Source organism: Anabrus simplex, chromosome 6 (genome assembly GCF_040414725.1).
Source record: "Anabrus simplex isolate iqAnaSimp1 chromosome 6, ASM4041472v1, whole genome shotgun sequence".
Lineage (NCBI taxonomy): Eukaryota > Metazoa > Arthropoda > Insecta > Orthoptera > Tettigoniidae > Anabrus > Anabrus simplex.
In genome coordinates this window covers 350,984,444-351,005,828 of record NC_090270.1, presented here as the reverse complement: position 1 = coordinate 351,005,828, position 21,385 = coordinate 350,984,444, and the positions used below count along the sequence as shown (strand labels likewise).

Sequence of the window (21,385 nt, the reverse complement as noted above, 5' to 3'; positions counted from 1 at the left end):
TTCGAAACTCCCCTACCCGATTGTATTTGGCTGTAGGCCAGGGTGCCTACCATTATAAACAAATGTACCCATCTAAAACGTGACTAGCATTAGGCATGGTGGCCTGCTATTTTAATGGAAATTCACCAACTCTGTGTGACTGGCAGTAAGCTGGCTGGCAGAAGGAAAAGGGGCCTGTCATTATAATGACATCTGCACAACTCAATTTTGACTGGTAGTAGGGAATGTCCTACCATTATAATAAAAACTCCTCAACTGTAATCTGTCTGGAAGTAGGAAAGGGGGCCTGCGATTGTAACAAAATCTTCCTAAATCGATTGTGACCCCGAAGTAGGCAATGGGGCCTGCAATCATAATGTCAACTTCCCAACTCGACTGTGAATGGCAGTAGGCAAGTAAGCCTGCCGTTATCATCACAACTCCACAACCCACCCTTCACACTGCAAAGAACATGTGGGGACCTCCCCATGCTATTTCTCAGATAGTGCTAAGAGACATGCAATTTTAAAACAATCTTATTTACTGCATGAACAGTATTTACTTCAATATCCATATACAATGTAGAATACCATAGTAAAGCACGGGTACATTTGCTAGTAATTCATATTATTAGTGAAACCAAAGTGAGTGGTATTTTAATACTTCGGCATAAAATCATGAAGATCACTGAAATGTTCGACTCCAATTCAAATAGTGATGAAGAACGAGTGTAGGTACACACTGTTCAATAAATATTATGTCAAAAACAGCCTGCACTGGCATGTAACAAACATGTAATAATAATAATAATAATAATAATAATAATAATAATAATAATAATAATAATAATAATAATAATAATAATAATAATAATAATCGTCATAATAATAATAATGTTCTTTGTTTTACGTCCCACCAACTACTTTTTTAAGGTCTTCGGAGACGCCAAGGTGCCGGAATTTAGTCCCGCGGGAGTTCTTTTACGTGCCAGTAAATCTACCGACACGGGGCTGTCGTATTTGAGCACCTTCAAATACCACCGGACTGAGCCAGGATCGAACCTGCCAAGTTGGGGTTAGAAGGCCAGCACCTCAACCGTCTGAGCCACTCAGCCCAGCAACAAACATGTGAACACAATGGGAGATTTAGTTTAGATTACAAAACTTTTGAATATTTGCTTGATAGAATTGGTAACAGAACATTCCACTGCAAGGAATGAAGCAGCTCCGCATTGCACTCCACGAGTTGATAGTGATACACAGTTCTGCTCGGACATTCCAATATATACCACCAGTAAACCAAGATGACGGTGGTGAGGATTATTGTTTTAAGAGGAAGTAAGCTACTACTAGGCAACCATCATCTATAACAACACTAATCAGATAGGAAAATGAAAAGGATCCGACATTTTGAAAAACGAAGGTATCGGCCAAAGAAAGAGAAGTGCCACGAAGGGCGTGAGAATGAAAGACTCTCTCGGCCTCACAACCTAATACTGTCAGGGTCAGAAAAGAAAAAGAGTTGAACAAGGGAGGTCAGAAAGGTAGATGAAAGTGAGGAGCCTGGGGCAAGTGGAAGCAAAGGCAGGACTCATCCCAGAGCCCCGTTGTCGCCAACCCACTCTCCCAAGTACAGAGACCCTTTCAGTCACATCTTGCAACATGCAGGGGATACTGTGGGTATTATTCTACCGCCACCACCAACAGGGGGTAGTAAACCAAGATTTTGCTAGTCCACCTCAACAACGAGTGAGCCTCTCGAACATATCGGTTGTAGTCAAGCACTAGCCTACTGCTAGGAACAACAGACCGATTCTAACCTCCATTTGTATCAGCCAACTACTTAACTAATATTATGAGTGAAGATATTGAACCCATGACCTTTGTGCCCTAAGAATATTATGCATTAAATTGTCAATTTAATAAGAAGTTTGATTCTTATTAGCATGGAATTGACACATGGCACGGGGGTGATTACCTTCGGTCCCACACTCTGGGATACGTGACGTCAGTCGCACATGTCAACGGCGGAAGAATCTTAAGTCATTTTTGTGAACTATTTCGAAGCATGTGTATATGGCGTGCCCAAGTCAAGTCGAAAATATAGTGTCTATCAAATGAGGTCATTTATTCAACTAATTGAACATGTATAAAATTTAAATGTCCATGAACACTACCGCCAGAAATCTATGTAGTCACCTTCAAAACTCTTGTAATTACAGTTTAGTTAATTCAGAAAAGTTATAGAAATTTTCTTGGCGGCAAAGGGAGATGCCCAGAGGGGGGGGGGGGGGGGGGGTAACTGCTATAAATAAGAATTGATGCCATGACGAAGCCTCCTGCATTTTGTGTTATGAAGCTGACGACAGAGGGTTGAGCTGCTCTGTGAAATCAAACAACAAAGGTAGACTAAGTTCAACCAACATATTTTAGCCATTGTGGCTGGGGTCTTGACTCCATGTGGAGATAGTTTTTCTTGAGTGGAAATAGTTGTACCAGATAGGACGGTCAAAGTACCAAATAAAATTTGGAGTGGATGAAGAAAGTATGTCGTGTGCGGAAATAATTACAGTCTACCGTGTGCGCTCAACAAAAACAAGTGAAGGGTATTTTCTTTTTTTTTTATGCTTTATTTCCAGGAAACCGGAAGAATTAAAATAATCTGTAAAGGTAGAAATGTAAAAATGGCTAAATAAAAATGCCAGGGTCACAGGTGAGCCCTATGATGAATACTGGCGTGACCACCGAAGGTATGTGACTTACCATCTTACTACCTATTATATCTTGTTTCATGATCTCTAAAAATGTGTATTTGAATGGGGTATATACGACGCAGTTGTTCCCCCTATGTGGTTTTTGTAAATGTTAGAATACGACTAAAAAAGGGCCATTTGTTTTGTTTTCCACTTGGATAAATTTTTGAAGTGTTGCGAGTGCCGTATGATGTTGTAAAAAGTTATTGAATAGGGTTTCGAGGTGATATCACGTCCAATGTAGATCGTCATTTCCGTATGTTTACTGCCTATATTTTGTGATGTCAAATTAAGATGTTCATTCGACGTAAAATTTTTCTGTCTGAAATTTTGACGTAAATAATATAAGAAATCCATGGTTACTCATTTTCAATCGAGTGGAAGCGCGTTGTCGGGTGAGAGTATAGTGTGGTCATGGAGTGAAATGTTTTTATAGGCCCATTTTAACTGTGTCTGACTGACAATAAAAAGGATTTAGTAGAATTTTTCAGTCATTTTCGTGAAAATCCAGTTATTAAAATATGATATAATTTTATGCAAAGTTATTCATTATTAAAGCACTGTGCGTATTAGATGTCGTGAATTCTAGTAAGGATTTTATTCCAGTTCTTTGTCAGTGATAGTCGTGAGTTGGAAAACAGAGGTCAGTTTTGTCGTGTGAGTCGAGATGAGATTTATGAATCAGGTTAGAGACCTGTCAATGAAGCCGGGACTTGTGGAAGCCTGAGGAAGATTTTATATTGTTGGGAATGGAAAGCAAATACAAGGAATCTGCACTGGTATTAATTTGCGACGTGTATAATTATTTTTTTCTTTGCTAGGGGCTTTACGTCGCACCGACACAGATAGGTCTTATGGCGACGATGGGATAGGAAAGGCCTAGGAGTTGGAAGGAAGCGGCCATGGCCTTGATAAGGTACAGCCCCAGCATTTGCCTGGTGTGAAAATGGGAAACCACGGAAAACCATCTTCAGGGCTGCCGATAGTGGGATTCGAACCTACTATCTCCCGGATGCAAGCTCACAGCCGCGCGCCTCTACGCTGTATAATTATTGTGGGCATCTTGAAGTATAATCTATGTGCATTTTGTTGGTTAGAATATCGTATTTGTTTAATTATGTCGGCGGAGTTTAAAAGGGAGCATTTTGAGAAGCCAGTCAGGTAGAACGAAACAGATGTATCATATCACTGACAAGCAGGCTTGGGCGAGAAGCCGTCAGCTGATAGGGAAACACAGCGGGGATATAACGGGACACGCGTGGAACTGAGATTGTATTTCTCAGCCAGGGAGAATGTTAAATGTTGGATTTAGTTGAAATTTTCATCCGGTAATAACCTGAGTATTATTAGATACTGTATAATTTGTTTAATTGGGGACGTAATGTGCATTTGATACGACGGACTTAGAGTATAATGACCAAGATTAGCCAGATTCAGGGTTGTCCAAAATACAGACCGATGGTAGTGATGATTGTTTGTCTGTGAGGGGTGCGCCAACTTTATAAAATGTTATGACAAGATATGACATCGTAATTATATGGCGAGTTGCTTTTGGATTGTAAGTAGATTATTAGGGTTATCCAAGTGGTAATAATGGCTAGAGTTAGATTAGATTTAAAGTGTGAGGTCATGAAACAGGATATAAACTGGACATGAATGATGTAATCGTTCTTTTCCAGTGATAGGAATCAACAGATAAACATCACAGAAAAAAAAATTTTTTTACATCACAATTGCGTAGGAATTTGTGAAGAAACCAGAGTCCGTGGATATGGAATTTGTTGTCTTTTAAGATTTCATTAAATCATTTAAATTTATTTAATTATTAAATTCAGTGAAACCGCATTTTGAAATAACTTTAAATCAAGCGAAGAACTTGGAGATGCATTCTGGAAATCTTAGTTTGTTTTCTGGGGAATGTGTAAATGTTAACGTAACGATTAAGGGGACATATCCGAAGGTAATGGATTCTACTGCCACAAAGTATTGTGAGCATTGCTATTGCTGTATTATTTAACTTTGATTGTAAGCAGTGAATGTGCTGGGGATAGTAAAGTGGAAACTTTGGTCATCAACCGATGTAACTTAATTGTGTTTAGCCTTCAGACTAGAAACTTGGATGGTCAAGGGGTCATCAACCTCAGTGGCTTAGATTAGGGCCATATGCCACTGTAGTGTCATTTTCCTTGCGGTCATCATCCACAATGACTGTAAAGTAACTCAGAAGTTTAGATGTCGGTCCATGACATAGGCGCAGGTCACATCGATTCAATTAAGTGTCCATGCCGTATCACCACTGTGTGGCACACACCGATTGGACTGCCTTAATTATAACCAGAGTCCAGAGTTCGTGTTACAAGGGCTGGACCATAAAGAATCACTATGATGGTACATGTAGTCTCACATGGAAGCTGAATTTAAGGATTTCCAGACTTTCCTTTCTTTAATTAATAATTGAGACAATGGTTTCTAGTAAGAATGCCCATCAGGCAGTTACGTCAAAGGCCCACACCAGTGTTCTGACCTTCTATGTAATAAACATGATTGTGATGTCCAGTGGACACGATTAATTTCAATGATACCATTGACAAATCAGAAGGCTTTAGAATTTCATGAATAAATAGGAATCTTTTAAACAGACCTTTCATTTAGTAGATAGATTCGAATTACTGAACCCTACCTTTACCTCAGCAAGTGACGAAGAACCCAATACGACCCAAGATACAGATCTCATGAACTTTGCTGATAGGTAAGAAAGGTAGGTATCCCTCAATATGGAACAAAAGGGTTCAATATTTTATTAGTCATGTATAAATCTTTATGAAACAATTCGCTGAACTAATAATTATTTTTATCAGTTCTAATATTATTAGTTAGTTTTATGAAACAGGTCCCTGTTTCTGCCTTAAAGTACCCATACATACCCTTTCCATTTTCCACTAAAAGTTGTATGACCACCAATTATGCTATGACAGTAAATTCTTAGTAAAAGTTTTTATACCGAATGAACTGATATAATACCAATATAAATGGTCCGTTATTGGCCATTATAAATTTTCCAGCTAACTCATTCTTGGTTGCCAGCGTTTCGCCCTCGTGTGCTAGGGTGGGCTCATCAGTTGGTACCTAGCACAAATACAAATACGCTGGCTAGTGCATACCGTGGAGGCCACTGCGTAGGCTTACTAGAGCCAACGGCAGTGCCAATGCACTAAGAGACTTTGTCTCATTATCAAAAATTGATGCCTGCTTGGCCATCAGATGATATAGATGTTGATTCCCATAGGGAATCTGAAATATTTGTCCTGAATGAGTAAATTTATAATACCAATATAAATGGTCCGTTATTGGACATTATAAATTTTCCACCTAACTCATTCTTGGTTGCCAGCGTTTCGCCCTCGTGTGCTAGGGTGGGCTCATCAGTTGGTACCTAGCACACCTACCAATACGCTGGCTAGTGCATACCGTGAAGACCACTGCGTAGGCTAACTAGAGCCACCGGCAGTGCCAATGCCAATTTACTCATTCAGGACAAATATTTCAGATTCCCTATGGGAATCAACATCTATATCATCTGATGGCCAAGCAGGCATCAATTTTTGATAATGAGACAAAGTCTCTTAGTGCACTGGCACTGCCGGTGGCTCTAGTTAGCCTACGCAGTGGCCTCCACGGTATGCACTAGCCAGCGTATTGGTAGGTGTGCTAGGTACCAACTGATGAGCCCACCCTAGCACACGAGGGCGAAACGCTGGCAACCAAGAATGAGTTAGCTGGAAAATTTATAATGTCCAATAACGGACCATTTATATTGGTATTATAAATTTACTCATTCAGGACAAGTATTTCAGATTCCCTATGGGAATCAACATCTATATCATGAACTGATATAGACCGACTTCCAAAACCTCCTCTGCATATGATATATGTGATTGGCAGTATCACAGTAAGTGGCATTCCTAAACTTTCAGAACATCATGGCATTACTAAAAAGCAAATAAAAAAAGTACTGTCCACAAGACAGCACTGTTAGCAGATAAGTTGTATGATAAGCTGCAAGGTATCACCTGATATCTGTGTTCTTCAATGGCTACACCCAAATTATCCTCTTCTATATCAGGATTGGGTAACATCAAGTCAGGATCCACCTTTATCTCCACCAGTTCACTAACGGGTGGCTCAACATTTGGCTGCTAAAAAATAATAAACAAGGCATTTGTTACAAGACAAATGTTTATATGAAGATGAGGGGAGGGGATCAAACGAGGTGGGTACGGTTGTGGTTCTGGTCATGGGAGATTCCATCGTTAGACACGTGGGGAAAGTGTGTGGAGGAAAGGGAACCAGGGTAGAGTGTTATCTAGGAATTAGGTTGAGGCAGATGTTGAGGAAAGTAGAAGAGAGGGAGGAGGGGAAGGAGAAGGTGGTAGTGTTTCACGTTGGTACCAACAACGTAAGGCAAGCTGATATAAGTACCAACATAGTTGGAGATGTGTGGGATCTGGTAAATGCAGCACGGATGAAGTTTAAGAAAGCAGAGATTGTTATTAGTGGAATACTGTGTAGGAGGGATACTGACTGGAGGGTGATTGGGGATTTAAATGAGACTATGGAGTGGGTATGTGGGAAACTGGGAGTGAAATTTCTAGATCCTAATGGGTGGGTAGGAGATAAGGATCTGCGCTCAGATGGCCTTCACTTAAACCGCAGTGGTACATGTAAGTTAGGAAATTTGTTTGGAAGGGTAATAGGGAGGTACATTCAGAGAAACGGGATGGCCTAGGGAGCGGTGATAAGGGAACAGGGAACTGGAAATCAAGTAGGGATGACATAAAATTGTTAGTGTTGAACTGTAGAAGTATTGTAAGGAAAGGAATAGAATTAAGTAATTTAATAGATATATATTCACCAGATATTGTAATAGGAGTTGAATCATGGCTGAGAAATGATATAATGGATGCAGAAATTTTCTCACGGCACTGGAGTGTGTATCGTAGAGATAGGATAAGAAGGGTGGGAGGCGGAGTGTTCATTCTGGTGAAAGAAGAATTTGTAAGCTACGAAAAAGTTAAAGATGAGACACACGAAATTCTAGGTGTAAGGCTCATTTCTAAAGATAATAGGCAACTTGATATATTTGGAGTGTACAGATCGGGAAAGGGTAGCACTGATGCGGATTCGGAATTATTTGATAGGATAGTCAGCTATGTGGGAAACGACATGGAAAGAAATGTGACTGTAGCGGGAGATCTGAATTATCCAGATGTCAATTGGGAAGGAAATGCGAACGACAGGAAGCATGACCAACAAATGGCAAATAAGTTAATATGGGAAGGACAGCTGATTCAGAAAGTGATGGAACCAACCAGAGGGAAAAATATTTTGGATGTGGTGCTGATAAAACCAGATGAGCTCTATAGGGAAACTGAAGTAATAGATGGTATTAGTGATCATGAAGCTGTTTTTGTGGTAGTTAAAAATAAATGTGATAGAAAGGAAGGTCTTAAAAGTAGGACTGTTAGGCAGTACCATATGGCTGATAAAGCAGACATGAGGCAGTTTCTAAAAAGTAACTATGATCGGTGGAAAACGGTAAATATAAAAGTAAACAGACTCCGGGATGGGTTTAAAGAAATTGTTGAGGAATGCGAAAACAGGTTTGTACCATTAAGGGTGGTAAGGAATCGTAAAGACCCACCTTATTATAATAGAGAAATAAAGAGACTAAGAAGGAGGTGCAGACTGGAAAGAAATAGAGTTAGAAATGACTGTGGAAGTAAGGAGAAATTGAAGGAACTTACTAGAAAATTGAATCTAGCAAAGAAGGCAGCTAAGGATAATATGATGGCAAGCATAATTGGCAGTCATACGAATTTTAGTGAAAAATGGAAGGGTATGTATAGGTATTTTAAGGCAGAAACAGGTTCCAAGAAGGACATTCCAGGAATAATTAATGAACAAGGGGAGTGTGTATGTGAGGATCTTCAAAAGGCAGAAGTATTCAGTCAGCAGTATGTAAAGATTGTTGGTTACAAGGATAATGTCGAGATAGAGGAGGAGACTAAGGCCAAAGAAGTAATAAAATTTACATATGATAACAATGACATTTACAACAAGATACAAAAGTTAAAAACTAGAAAAGCGACTGGAATTGATCAGATTTCTGGGGATATACTAAAGACAATGGGTTGGGATATAGTACCATATCTGAAGTAATTATTTTATTATTGTTTGGTCGGAGGAGCTATACCAGATGAATGGAGAGTTGCTATAGTAGCCCCTGTGTATAAAGGAAAGGGTGATAGACATAAAGCTGAAAATTACAGGCCAGTAAGTTTGACATGCATTGTATGTAAGCTTTGGGAAGGCATTCTTTCTGATTATATTAGACATGTTTGTAAAATTAATAACTGGTTCGATAGAAGGCAATTCGGTTTTAGGAAAGGTTATTCCACTGAAGCTCAACTTGTAGGATTCCAGCAAGATATAGCAGATATCTTGGATTCTGGAGGTCAAATGGACTGTATCGCGATTGACCTGTCTAAAGCATTTGATAGGGTGGATCATGGGAGACTACTGGCAAAAATGAGTGCAATTGGACTAGACAAAAGAGTGACTGAATGGGTTGCTATATTTCTAGAAAATAGATCTCAGAGAATTAGAGTAGGTGAAGCTTTATCTGACCCTGTAATAATTAAGAGGGGAATTCCTCAAGGCAGTATTATCGGACCTTTATGTTTTCTTATATATATATAAATGATATGAGTAAAGGAGTGGAATCGGAGGTAAGGCTTTTTGCGGATGATGTTATTCTCTATAGAGTGATAAATAAGTTACAAGATTGTGAGCAACTGCAACGTGACCTCGAAAATATTGTGAGATGGACAGCAGGCAATGGTATGTTGATAAACGGGGTTAAATGTCAGGCTGTGAGTTTCACAACTAGGAAAAGTCCTCTCAGTTTTAATTACTGTGTTGATGGGGTGAAAGTTCCTTTTGGGGATCACTGTAAGTATCTAGGTGTTAATATAAGGAAAGATCTTCACTGGGGTAATCACATAAATGGGATTGTAAATAAAGGGTACAGATCTCTGCACATGGTTATGAGGGTGTTTAGGGGTTGTAGTAAGGATGTAAAGGAGAGGGCATATAAGTCTCTGGTAAGACCCCAACTAGAGTATGGTTCCAGTGTATGGGACCCTCACCAGGATTACCTGAATCAAGAACTGGAAAAAATCCAAAGAAAAGCAGCTCGATTTGTTCTGGGCGATTTCCGACAAAAGAGTAGTGTTACAAAAATGTTGCAATGTTTGGGTTGGGAAGAATTGAGAGAAAGAAGAAGAGCTGCTCGACTAAGTGGTATGTGGAAATTCTAAGTTCCCATGAAGGGAATTAGATTCTTTTCCACCAATAGAGCATATAAAAAATCAGATCAAAAATTAGATGTATGGCTTATCCGGCGTGTTCCGGGCTGTCAGCGGAGAGTTGGCGTGGAATGACATTAGTAGACGAATAAGTTCGAATGGCGTTTATAAAAGTAGGAAAGATCACAATATGAAGATAAAGTTGGATTTCAAGAGGACAAACTGGGGCAAATATTCATTTATAGGAAGGGGAGTTAGGGATTGGAATAACTTACCAAGAGAGATGTTCAATAAATTTCCAATTTCTTTGAAATCATTTAGGAAAAGGCTAGGAAAACAACAAATAGGGAATCTGCCACCTGAGCGACTGCCCTAAATGCAGATCAGTATTGATTGACTGATTAATACAAGATATGTCAAGAAATCACATCGTTCAATATTACCACACACACTGGCCTAGCATACACAATTATATTAGCTTATAGTGTTATTATTGCAATAAAAATAACATTCCAACATATAAATAAGTCCAGAGTAATAATCTAATGTCAAAAAAATTCTTACTTGTTGCAGAGCTACTCACAGAATAGAGACCATGCTTTTCAACTTGCTAACAACAAAAATCTCAACAGTTTCCAGTCAATCAGTGGAAGCTGCTCCTTACAAACTAATAAGCCATACATCATTAGCACATTCCTTTTCAAACTATGGGCCAATAACTAGTAGTACTGGGTTCAGAAGGCTTACTTATGCAGCACAATAGCAGAAAACGAACTGCGTGTACACATGGATAAGGAAACTACTGCCATTGCTGTAGTTCGCAACTGTAAGAGCCGAGCCAACGTCGCTCTTCAGTAGGAGACTGAGTTGTGAAATTTACGTGCGAGTTACAACACAGCCTCTTCCTCCTCCTGATAGAACGATGCTTCCTAGAGCTGCTCTAGAGCGAGTTCTTACCAAACTACTGTCATGACTGCAGTTCAGAACTGTAAGAGCCGAGCCAATGTCACTTTCCTGTAGGTGATTGAGTTGTGAAGTTTATGTGTGCAATACAACACAGCCTCTTCCTTCTTCTGTTAGAATTCTGTCTGTTAGAGCGCCATTGGCTCGGCTCTTACAGTCAGAACTGCAGTCATGATAGTAACTTTGTAAGAACTCACCCCAGAGCAGCCCTAACAAGCAGCATTCTAACAGGGGGAGAAAGAGGCTGTGTTGTGATGCACACATAAACTTCACAACACAATCTCCCACTGGAGAGCGCCATTGGCTCGGCTCTTACAGTCAGAACTGCAGTCATGATAGTAACTTTGTAAGAACTCACCCCAGAGCAGCCCTAACAAGCAGCATTCTAACAGGGGGAGAAAGAGGCTGTGTTGTGATGCACACATAAACTTCACAACACAATCTCCCAGTGGAGAGCGCCATTGGCTCGGCTCTTACAGTCAGAACTGCAGTCATGATAGTAACTTTGTAAGAACTCACCCCAGAGCAGCCCTAACAAGCAGCATTCTAACAGGGGGAGAAAGAGGCTGTGTTGTGATGCACACATAAACTTCACAACACAATCTCCCAGTGGAGAGCGCCACTGGCTCCACTCTTACAGTCAGAACTGCAGTCATGATAGTAACTTTGTAAGAACTCGCCCCAGAGCAGCCCTAACAAGCAGCATTCTAACAGGAGGAGAAAGAGGCTGTGTTGCAACACACATAAAGTTCACAACTCAATCTCCCACTGGAGAGCGCCATTGGCTCGGCTCTTACAGTCAGAACTTCAGCCATGAGAGCAGTTTAGTAAGAACTCGCTCTAGAAAGGGCCTAGCAAGCAGAAGGTGTGCTAGGTACCAACTGATGGGCCCAGCCTAGCACACGGGGGCGAAACGCTGGCAACCAGGAATGAGTTAGCTGGAAAATTCATAATGTCCAATAACGGACCTTTTATATTGTTATTATAAATTTACTCATTCAGAACAAATATTTCAGATTCCTTATGGGAATGAACATCTGTATCGTCTGATGGACACGCAGGCATCAATTTTTGGTAATGAGACAAAGTCTCTCATAGTGCATTGGCACTGCCATGGCTACAATTAGCAGGTGTGCTAGGTACCAACTGATGAGCCCAGCCTAGCACACAGAGGCGAAACGCTGGCAACCAAGAATGAGTTAGCTGGAAAATTTCTAATGTCCAATAACGGACCATTTATATTGGTATTAGGTCTTGTTTTATCATTGTGAAGTGATGTCGTGTTTCTCTCACATGTCCCTTGTAACATTTTATAAGATTTAATTCTTAATTTACTAGATTTCTTTGTATTGAATAGGTGGATATTAAAAATAACACTTGTAGCATACCTTATATTTACGTACAATTCAATATGGACCTGACATAAGAATTGTAACGTGTAATGTAGAAGCCAACCAGGCCTACTATATGCTAAACAAATTTCTCAACCTGAAGGTTAAGATTAGCAGTTTAATTAAAGACATATTTGTTCTGAGACTAAAACTAGTAACAAGACTCTTGGGACATGTCCAAAGGGAAAACTTATCAGCTCATAACTTATTAAAAACAGAAAACAAAACCAATGAAATCTGGTTAAGGACCAAATGAAAATTTTCTATAAGAAGAAGTCACTTTTAAACTTACAACAGCTCCGAAAACCGAAAAAGTAGTTAGTGGGATGTAAAGCCAATAACATTATTAAACTTACGACTGTACAAACTACACTTATCAGTGTCTCAATATGTGAACCCTATAGAATGGAATTCATTTCAATTACATGTTGATTATAAATTAAATGATATTCTAAGCAGGAAACAGTTCACATTAGATAAAAAGCTGGCTCACTTAAAAGAAAATCAACTACAAGCAGCCATACACTTAAAGAAAAGGGGTTCCTTCTTTCAACAACTCTCCCGCCCTAGTTAACTTGACGAACACAAGCTTCTCAGAAAAAGAAATGGAACTTTTAGGTAAAGGTTTAAAATACAATTGGCCTAGTATACAAAAAGAAAATGATGTTATCACCACCATAGCAGAAGTAGAGACGAATATTTCAAAACTACCTCTAGAATTACAAAATGACACTAGATATAATATAAAACAGAAACTTCCAACACTAATTGAAGGCTTAAATAAAAATGCTGTTCTCAATCATTCAAAATTAATTAAGGAGGTAAAAAACAAAATAAGAGATAACGACATAATAGTAACTAAAGCCGGTAAATGAGGGACTAAGGTTCTAATAGATAAGAAAGTTTACATTGAGAAAACGGAAGAATTTTTCACAAATGAGACTTACACCTTAGTCAATAAAGACCCCACAATAAGACTCCAGTGAAAATTGAAAACACTATTAAGGAATTCCACATTTTTACTCAATGAACAAGAAGAACAAAAACTGATCCTTATGAACCCTAAAACCCCCACAGGCAGAGCAACACACCATACGCCCAACCTCAAAATATATCTACTATTTTCTAAAAAGGCATTACAGGTTTAACAATAGTTCTCCTTTAAAAAATTCAATAGACTTCTGCAAAATTTAAAAAAAATTCACCTTACTACCAAATCATATTATGTGGTCTTGACATCACTAATATATATTCTAATGTACCAACAAAGGAAACTGTCAATATTATAGAAGACAACCTCGCAAAACACAGCAACCTCAGCAAACTTGAATTAGGAGACTTCATAAAAAACCTTATTTTTTTGCAAAAAACAAGTGTTTCACTTTTAATGTTAAAATTTACCACCAAGACGGCCTATGGGAGATCCCTTATCAGGAATCTTAGCCAACATCTATTTGGATTCTTTAGATCATAAAATAATAAATAAAAAAAGGCCTTAGCTTATGGCTTCGGTATGCAGATGACACATTCGTAATAATCAATAAAGATCTCAACAACAGTACCGATATTTTAAATTATTTAAACAACCTAGACCAAAATATTAAATTCACCAAGGAAGATGAAGTCAGTAGATCCTCAAATTTTCTAGATCTCACAGTAACTCATATTAATGGCAAATTTGATTTTCAAATTTACAGAAAACCTGCTCACACCCCATTAACAATCAAACTCCCATAAATTGGCCACTTTTCACAGTTTAATTTACAGAGCTTTAAAAATCCCTCTAACACCCAAGTACCTTGAAATGGAACTAAATTATATAAAGGATTTAGCAAAAATCAATGGATATAAACTTGAAATGGTTATACATTTAATAAATAAGGTCAAATTCAAATTAACAACAAACCTCATCCCTGACAAACCCAAAAAAAAACCAAATTTGCTACCTTCACCTACAGCAATCCAAACTTTCACCAGGTCTTGAACCCAATAAAAAACAAAAATACCAGTATAGCTTTTAGGACAACAAACACTAACCAAAAATTAGTTTTTAATCACAACACAGTCAATTCAAGCAAAAACATTTACTCAAGCTCAGGCATATACAGGCTCACCTGCACGCAATGCAACATCTGTTATATTGGTCAAATAGGCTGGAGTTTTCAAACTAGGTACTTAGAACACTATAATGCCATTAAGCACAAAAAATTTTCATCTATGAGCTCCAATATGAAAAGAAACAGGACATCACTTCACAACGATAGAACAATACCTCAAAATTATTAAAAGAGTAGACAAGGGAAAGTTGATGAATGAACTTGAAACCATCTATATATTTTTGGACCAATACTACAACAAAAATCTAAACCTCAATGAAGTCAAGAATCCATTATACAAAAGTTTACCCAAATTACTGCAAACTCTAAATTCAAAACATAACTACATTCTTAAAAATCTTAAATTAACATCTCCTAGAACCTCCACTACTTTAACTAACACAACTCCCTTCATGTCCGCCCCGGCAATTCTCCCGCACGCGAACATGACTCCCTCCCTGTCCGACCACGCAAATCACCTGCAACCAACAACATATAAACTTAACGCCCCGCCTACCCCCTCCCCTCCGCCAATCTCACATCGATACAATACTAGAAGCACAAGTGTCAGTCATTCAACACTACCATAGCAACTGAATAACACCATAATAGTCAAAGAAATAAATGAACATACACATAACGTCGTTTTTCTTCAACTAACCATTCCATAACTGATTTACATCTTTACAGACGAAAGGGTAAGTGTTTTATACATTCTCCATGTTTCCTTTTTCCTTAAACCCACATTCTCTTCAAAAATACCTTTCCTAAGCATTCACTCTCCTCGTGCAACAGACTTCACAGAAAAAAGCTCTATCAACGTCAATATTCGCTCCTTCAAGCAAGATATAGACAGCCGAATACCTTTCCTTGCTCTCACAACTATTATCTTATCGTAACACATTCGACTTTCACTCCTTCAAGCCGGTTAAATAACACTATAGACAGCTGAACAGCTTCTTAAGAAGACTGTTGACTTATCTTAACATACGAAATTAACATCTTTAACAGTCTATCAGCTTTACTTTTTCTTATCTTCCAACAGGAGTATTCAAGGAAACACATTTCTGTTTCATTATAAAGGCTGAGATGTTTATTGCTCTACCCTCAACAGGTTTCGGGCGCATTGACTCAGCGCTCCGCAAAGTGTAATCTTGTGAACATGTGACATGCTGCTTGATACTACGATTTTAACCAAGGACATTCTAATAATTTTATGTAAGACAAACACCTATATTGATATCCTCTTTTTATGATTTTTACGAGCAATCAAGATCCTGATTATTCACCATACAGGTTTGAGTTTGAGACTGATAGTGCCCTTAATATGCGTGAAACATGTCCCTTGTAATATTTTATAATAAGATTTAATTCTTAATTTACTAGATCTCTTTGTACTGAATACGTTGATATTAAAAATAGCACTTGTAACATACTTTGTATTTACGTATATTTCAATATGGACCTAACATGAGAGAATTATAACGACCGGGCAAGTTGGCCGTGCGGTTAGACGCACGCGGCTGTGAGCTTGTCTCCAGGAGATAGTGGGTTCAAATCCCACTGTCGGCAGCCCTGAAGATGGTTTTCCATGGTTTCCCATTTCCACACCAGGCAAATGCTAGGGCTGTACCTTAATTAAGGCCACGGCCACTTCCTTCCAGCTTCTAGGCCTTTCCTACCCCTTGGTCGCCATAAGACCTATCTGTGTCGGTGCGACGTAAGCCACAAGCAAAAAAGGAATTATAAAGTGTATGAAAATCTTTTCGAAGTTATCTAGAAAAATGTTGGTTATTATACCTGCCAATGGTGAGCCCATGTCTAACCCTTCTTTTTGACAATAGATTTTCTCATTGAATATAAAGCAATTTTGGTTTAATGATGTTCTAAGAAGATTAATAATTTCTCTTGTTTCTTGTAGTAAAGTGTTATCTTTTACAAGGGTTTCTATAAATATAATTACTAATTTATAGACAAGCTTCCACGTTTCTATTGGTACATTAGTGTACATGTTGTTGAAGTCAAAGAATATCATTTTTGAGCTCCCATTCTTAGTTTTAGTTCTTTGATTAGTTGTAGGTTGTTTTTAATCAAGCTGTCTTCTTTGAGTGAGATTTTTTCTTTTAAAATCTGGTTGAATACCTTGCTGACATTGCATCTTTGAAATTTACTATTGATCTAATAGGGTACGGCTCTTTATATGGGGGAGTTTTTAATAATAATGCTATTGATTCTACATTCCACTAACTACTTTATCATGGCTTTCGAAGATGCCAACGTGTTGCAATTTTGTCCCACAAGAGTTCTTTTATGTGTCAGTAAATCTACCGACATGAGGCTGAAGTATTTTAGCACCTTCAAATGCCACCAAACAGAGCGAGGATTGGACAAGCCAAATTGGGGTCAGAAGGCCAACGCATCGACCATCTGAGCTACTCAGCCTGACTTGGAAGTCTTTACGTCATCTTTCTTTTTCTTGTTTTGTGATAATAATATCTGATTTCTTTATTGCTCATTTTGAAATGTGTTTGTTGGGTCCCATCACTCTTGAATTCTGTTGTTGCTGATGAATTATTTAGTTTTATCTATGTACTTATGTTATCATTTTTTGTTTTTGTGATGATTAGGTTCTCATTTCTATTCTGTCGTTGATTGTTTTTAATGCCAAATACTGAGTTGCCTAATTCAGTTATTTAACTCATTGGGCCTGAGCCACGGAACCGTTCCGTGCTTTGTCTCGGTGGACCAAATGCCGGACGGAACTGTTCCGTTGTCTCATTTTACTACGTAATTCAACTTTTCCTCAAGAGATGGCAGAATGAGTTGCATTTATGATTTGAGTAGGGACTCTCCCTTTGCAATGTTATATGCTCTTTGCTAATATATATCGATAATGTGCTTGGTAATATTAGTTTAAAGTGGGCTATCCCTAGACTTTGAGAGTCGCTTGTAAACAAGATGGCTGCCAGTATAGAACCGACATTTACCGATATATAACCCCTTTTAGGAAGTAATGATGATTAGGAATGTAATTTTTTCAGTGAAATTAGTAGTAACATTAGTAATAGTGTGAGCAACGCTCCTGAAGAACAAATAAATGTGGAAAACGAAGAGGAAGTGCAAAGAGAAGACTGTGTTACAGCTCAGCAGGCGGACTGAGCACAGTCCCGTGATGCTAATAAAATAAAATGTTTTACTGTATTCCTTGTTCCGCAGTTTGTGGTATGAAAGCCTTTTGTTTTCATGTATATTTAAATCTTTAAGGGTCTTGTAAATAAGAAATTTCTCATGATATGTAGCGACACTATATTTCCTCCAAACTAATCCCAGCGCCAATGCAGTTTCAATCCAACGAATATGCAGGGACTCAATGGGTTAACAGAATTTCCATGCCTAACAACTTTTAGGGCTTCGCTGGTGGCTATGTTTCTTTGTGGTATGTCAGTGATTAGTTGTTCACAGCTGTTGAGCTTGAAAGCAGATTGAGTTCTTTAGTGACAAGCTGTAGTACAGTAAACAGCCAAAATGATAGAGATGTAAAAGGAATTGTTGTACGTAGCTACCACTGCACTCACTTTATAAAAGGAAAGGTACCTCCACTTTCAAAATCGAGTGAATTCCACTTCCCACCTAAGCTTGGCAACCTACACAAGACTCAAACCACATAGACCGCCTAGAATCATGCAAACAATGTGTTGCTTGACAGCCTCACGATTACCATAGCCAACATTAACGCCAGAGTTTCAAAGCACACACACAAGATATCATCAATGACAACGTTTTGTATGCCTCAAAAATGTATTCAGTATTCAGGTTCACTGCCAATGTTAAGTTTTCCTGTATTCAATTAATGATTACTTACAAAATTTGAGATGTCTTCTGCTTCAGGCAGCCATTCTGGTTCACATTTTATAAACACTGCCTCCTCCATAATGGGTAATTATTTGCTGGAATACAGGAGAAATAATATTTTAGAGAAAAAATTCAAAGCATCAAGTTACAAACAAGCCAAAACACTTTGATCAGAAACTATCAAATACACTTTTACATCTGCATCATAGACCGGTGTCCAGTCTACAAGTAGCTGTGAATTTACTATGCACTTCCAACTGCAACTAGTTACATCATTTTCTTTAGTCCCACACCTAATGAATCCTTGAGTCTACACATCACTGTCTTGGTCTCCCTCTACTTCTCATACCCTCCAAATGAAGCAGCTTTATGGATACTACTTCATCCAATAAGTTTGCTACTAACTAGGCATTTAGCTTCCCAGTCTGAAACTGCTCCTGCCAATGCTCCCATCGGTTTTTACCACCAACTATTCATACTACTTTAATGTCTGTTAGTTTATGAACAAGTATCTTGAGTCGACGCAGCATTCCCTCACGTAGAGCACAGTTGGCTTCTTAAAGAACACCGTTGATCATAACTTCAAACTCATGGTATACACATTGCTATACCTTGATTCAATTACATTTAAAAGGAACACCCCAGACCCATACACCCTGACTTGCATAAACACCCTTAGAATATAAATTGTTCAAGAGGGAGCCAAGCCTAAGCGAGGAACTTGGCCAACACAAGGAAACATAATATCAAAATAATACGAGGAAAAAGTCACATAAATGAGTACTGCATATTACAGTGACATAAACACTCTACTTGTGGCAATAATGGTACGTAATTCTCACGTGCTGCTATTAGTATGGATGTGGCATTTCAATGAAACAGAAGAGGACAATAAGCAAAAGCCACAGTTTTACAAACATCTGAAGCCAGACTAATTACTGTAGGTTCTCACCTCCCTTTTGACAAGCATACTGAAACATAGAAATTGATTGTATATCACAGATGATGAAATGCGGCAATCCTACTTGTCATCAGTCCATAGACTGGATTGATGCCAGTCTTTTCTTAAGAAATGCCTTCCTTCCTTGCTTCTGCCATCGTTATTTGTTTTACTACCCAAGTAACAATACTCATCTACTTCCATTTCCTAATCTAACACCACCTGCATCACCTGACTTTGTTTGACTGCAGTCCATTCATTTCATCATGTCCAGCTCCAGGGCTAAATGGTTAGCAGGTTTCCCTCTAATCACAGGGGTTCCAGGTTCAATTCCTGGCAGGGCTGGGAATTTTAACCAACACTGGTTAATTCTGCTGGCATGGGGGCTGGGTGTATGTGTTGTCATCATCATTTCGTCCTCACCATGATGCACAGGTTGCCTACGGGGGTTAAATCAAAAGACCTGGATCTGGTGAGCCAAACATGTCCTCGGACACTCCCAGCACTACAGGCATATGCGATTTTGTTTATTTTCATCCTGTACTTCTTAACCAAGAGTTTGTCCATACCAATCAGCAATTTCTCTAAATCTTCTGAAGTCTTAGATATAATAACAATATCATCGGCAAATGTCAGAGTTTTGATTTCCACTCCTTGGATTGTGATTCCCTTTCAAAATCTCTCTTTGATTTCCTTTACAGCCTGTTCTATAGAAATACTTAAAAGGAGTGGGGACAAACTGCATCCTTGCCTCACTCCTTTCTGGATTGCTGCTTCTTTTTCAAAGACCTTGAATTTTATCACTGTAGAGTGATTTTTGTACAAATTGCACATAATTCTTCATTCTCAGTATCTGATCCCAATCACCTTCAAAGTCACAAATAGCTTGATACAATCAACATTATCAAATTCATTTTCTAGATCTATACCTGGTTCAAATTTTATAAACACTGCCTCCTCCATAATGCATAATTATCTGCTGGAATGCAAGAGAATTAACATTTTAGAGAAAAATTTCAAAGCGTCAAGTTACAAACAAGTCAAACACTTTGAGCACAAACTATCAAATATACTTGTACATCTGCATCATAGACCAGTGTCCAGTCTGCAAGCTACTGTGAATTTACTATGCACTTCCAACTGCAACTAGTTCCATCATTTTCTTTAGTCCCACACCTTTTGTTAATGAATCATTGATTCTAAACACCACTTGCGCTTGTCCTTTCTAATTCGATCATCTAAGATCAAACGTAAAGCCAGGGTAGCTTCATATGTTCCTACATTTTTTCTGAAGCCAAACTGATCTTCTTGCAACTCATGGAAAGACAAGTTGGAGCTGAGTTGGAAATGCCATCAATTCCCGGTGCCTTACATCTCTCAATTTCTGTCCCATTTCATTGGCATCAACAGTTTCTTGTAGTACCACAACCACGTCTTTACTCGATACAACTGTTGGATACGTTCCTGCCTTGTCTTCTTTCCCTAGAAGTGGTTTTCAATCTGAGCTCTTAATATTCAAACACTCATATTGCCACATTTGGTTTTAAGTGGCAACATCATCAACATATTTGTTAGGAAAATCAGCATCTAAATGGGTATGGTCTGATTACAAATTATACAGCAATAGGCTCTTTCACTTCTGCTTACCTCCAGATGAATGTTTTCTGGACGATTCTTGAAAACATTTCTGCCATAAGTGCCTTGTGTCTCTTAAAAACACAGTGCTGTGTTTGTAAAACATGAGGAGCTTGAAGTAGCACCCCTCTGTACCGTAAGTTGTAATACAAGAGGACATTTTCACACTGCAATCAGCAAAACCATAACTTGTTCAAACATCAAATTTTCAGCTTCAGTTTTTATTTTTTAAAGGCATATTATTTATTCTGAACGTCTGAGTTACAAAAGTGTACTTTAATGTATTATTGTGTACATTATTTACTATATATTATTAAGTTCTCTGTTCCTATGGATGTGTACTTCTTTTTACAACACACTTTGCATCGCACCGACACAGATAGGTCTTATGGCGATGATGGGGTAAGGAA

At 38.5% G+C, this 21,385-nt stretch overlaps 1 protein-coding gene across 10 annotated transcripts in view; it reads right to left on the bottom strand.

Moving 5' to 3' along the window:
• LOC136875818 (oocyte zinc finger protein XlCOF6) overlaps positions 1-21,385 on the bottom strand; it is a 299,457-nt gene that overhangs the window by 262,112 nt on the left and 15,960 nt on the right. For 8 of the 10 annotated variants that reach the window (XR_011018443.1, XR_010860521.2, XM_067149431.2 and 5 more), the window contains exons 2-3: positions 18,411-18,495; positions 6,802-6,927 (exon numbers count right to left, since the gene is read on the bottom strand). Coding sequence is in view for 7 of the 10 variants with exons in the window: in XM_067149431.2 (XP_067005532.1) it covers positions 6,802-6,927; positions 18,411-18,479 (195 nt within the window). In the remaining 3 variants the exon portion in view is untranslated. Of the gene's footprint in view, positions 1-6,801; positions 6,928-18,410; positions 18,496-20,987; positions 21,143-21,385 lie in introns of all 10 variants that reach the window. The other 2 variants (XM_068228184.1, XM_067149429.2) reach the window with 2 other exon arrangements.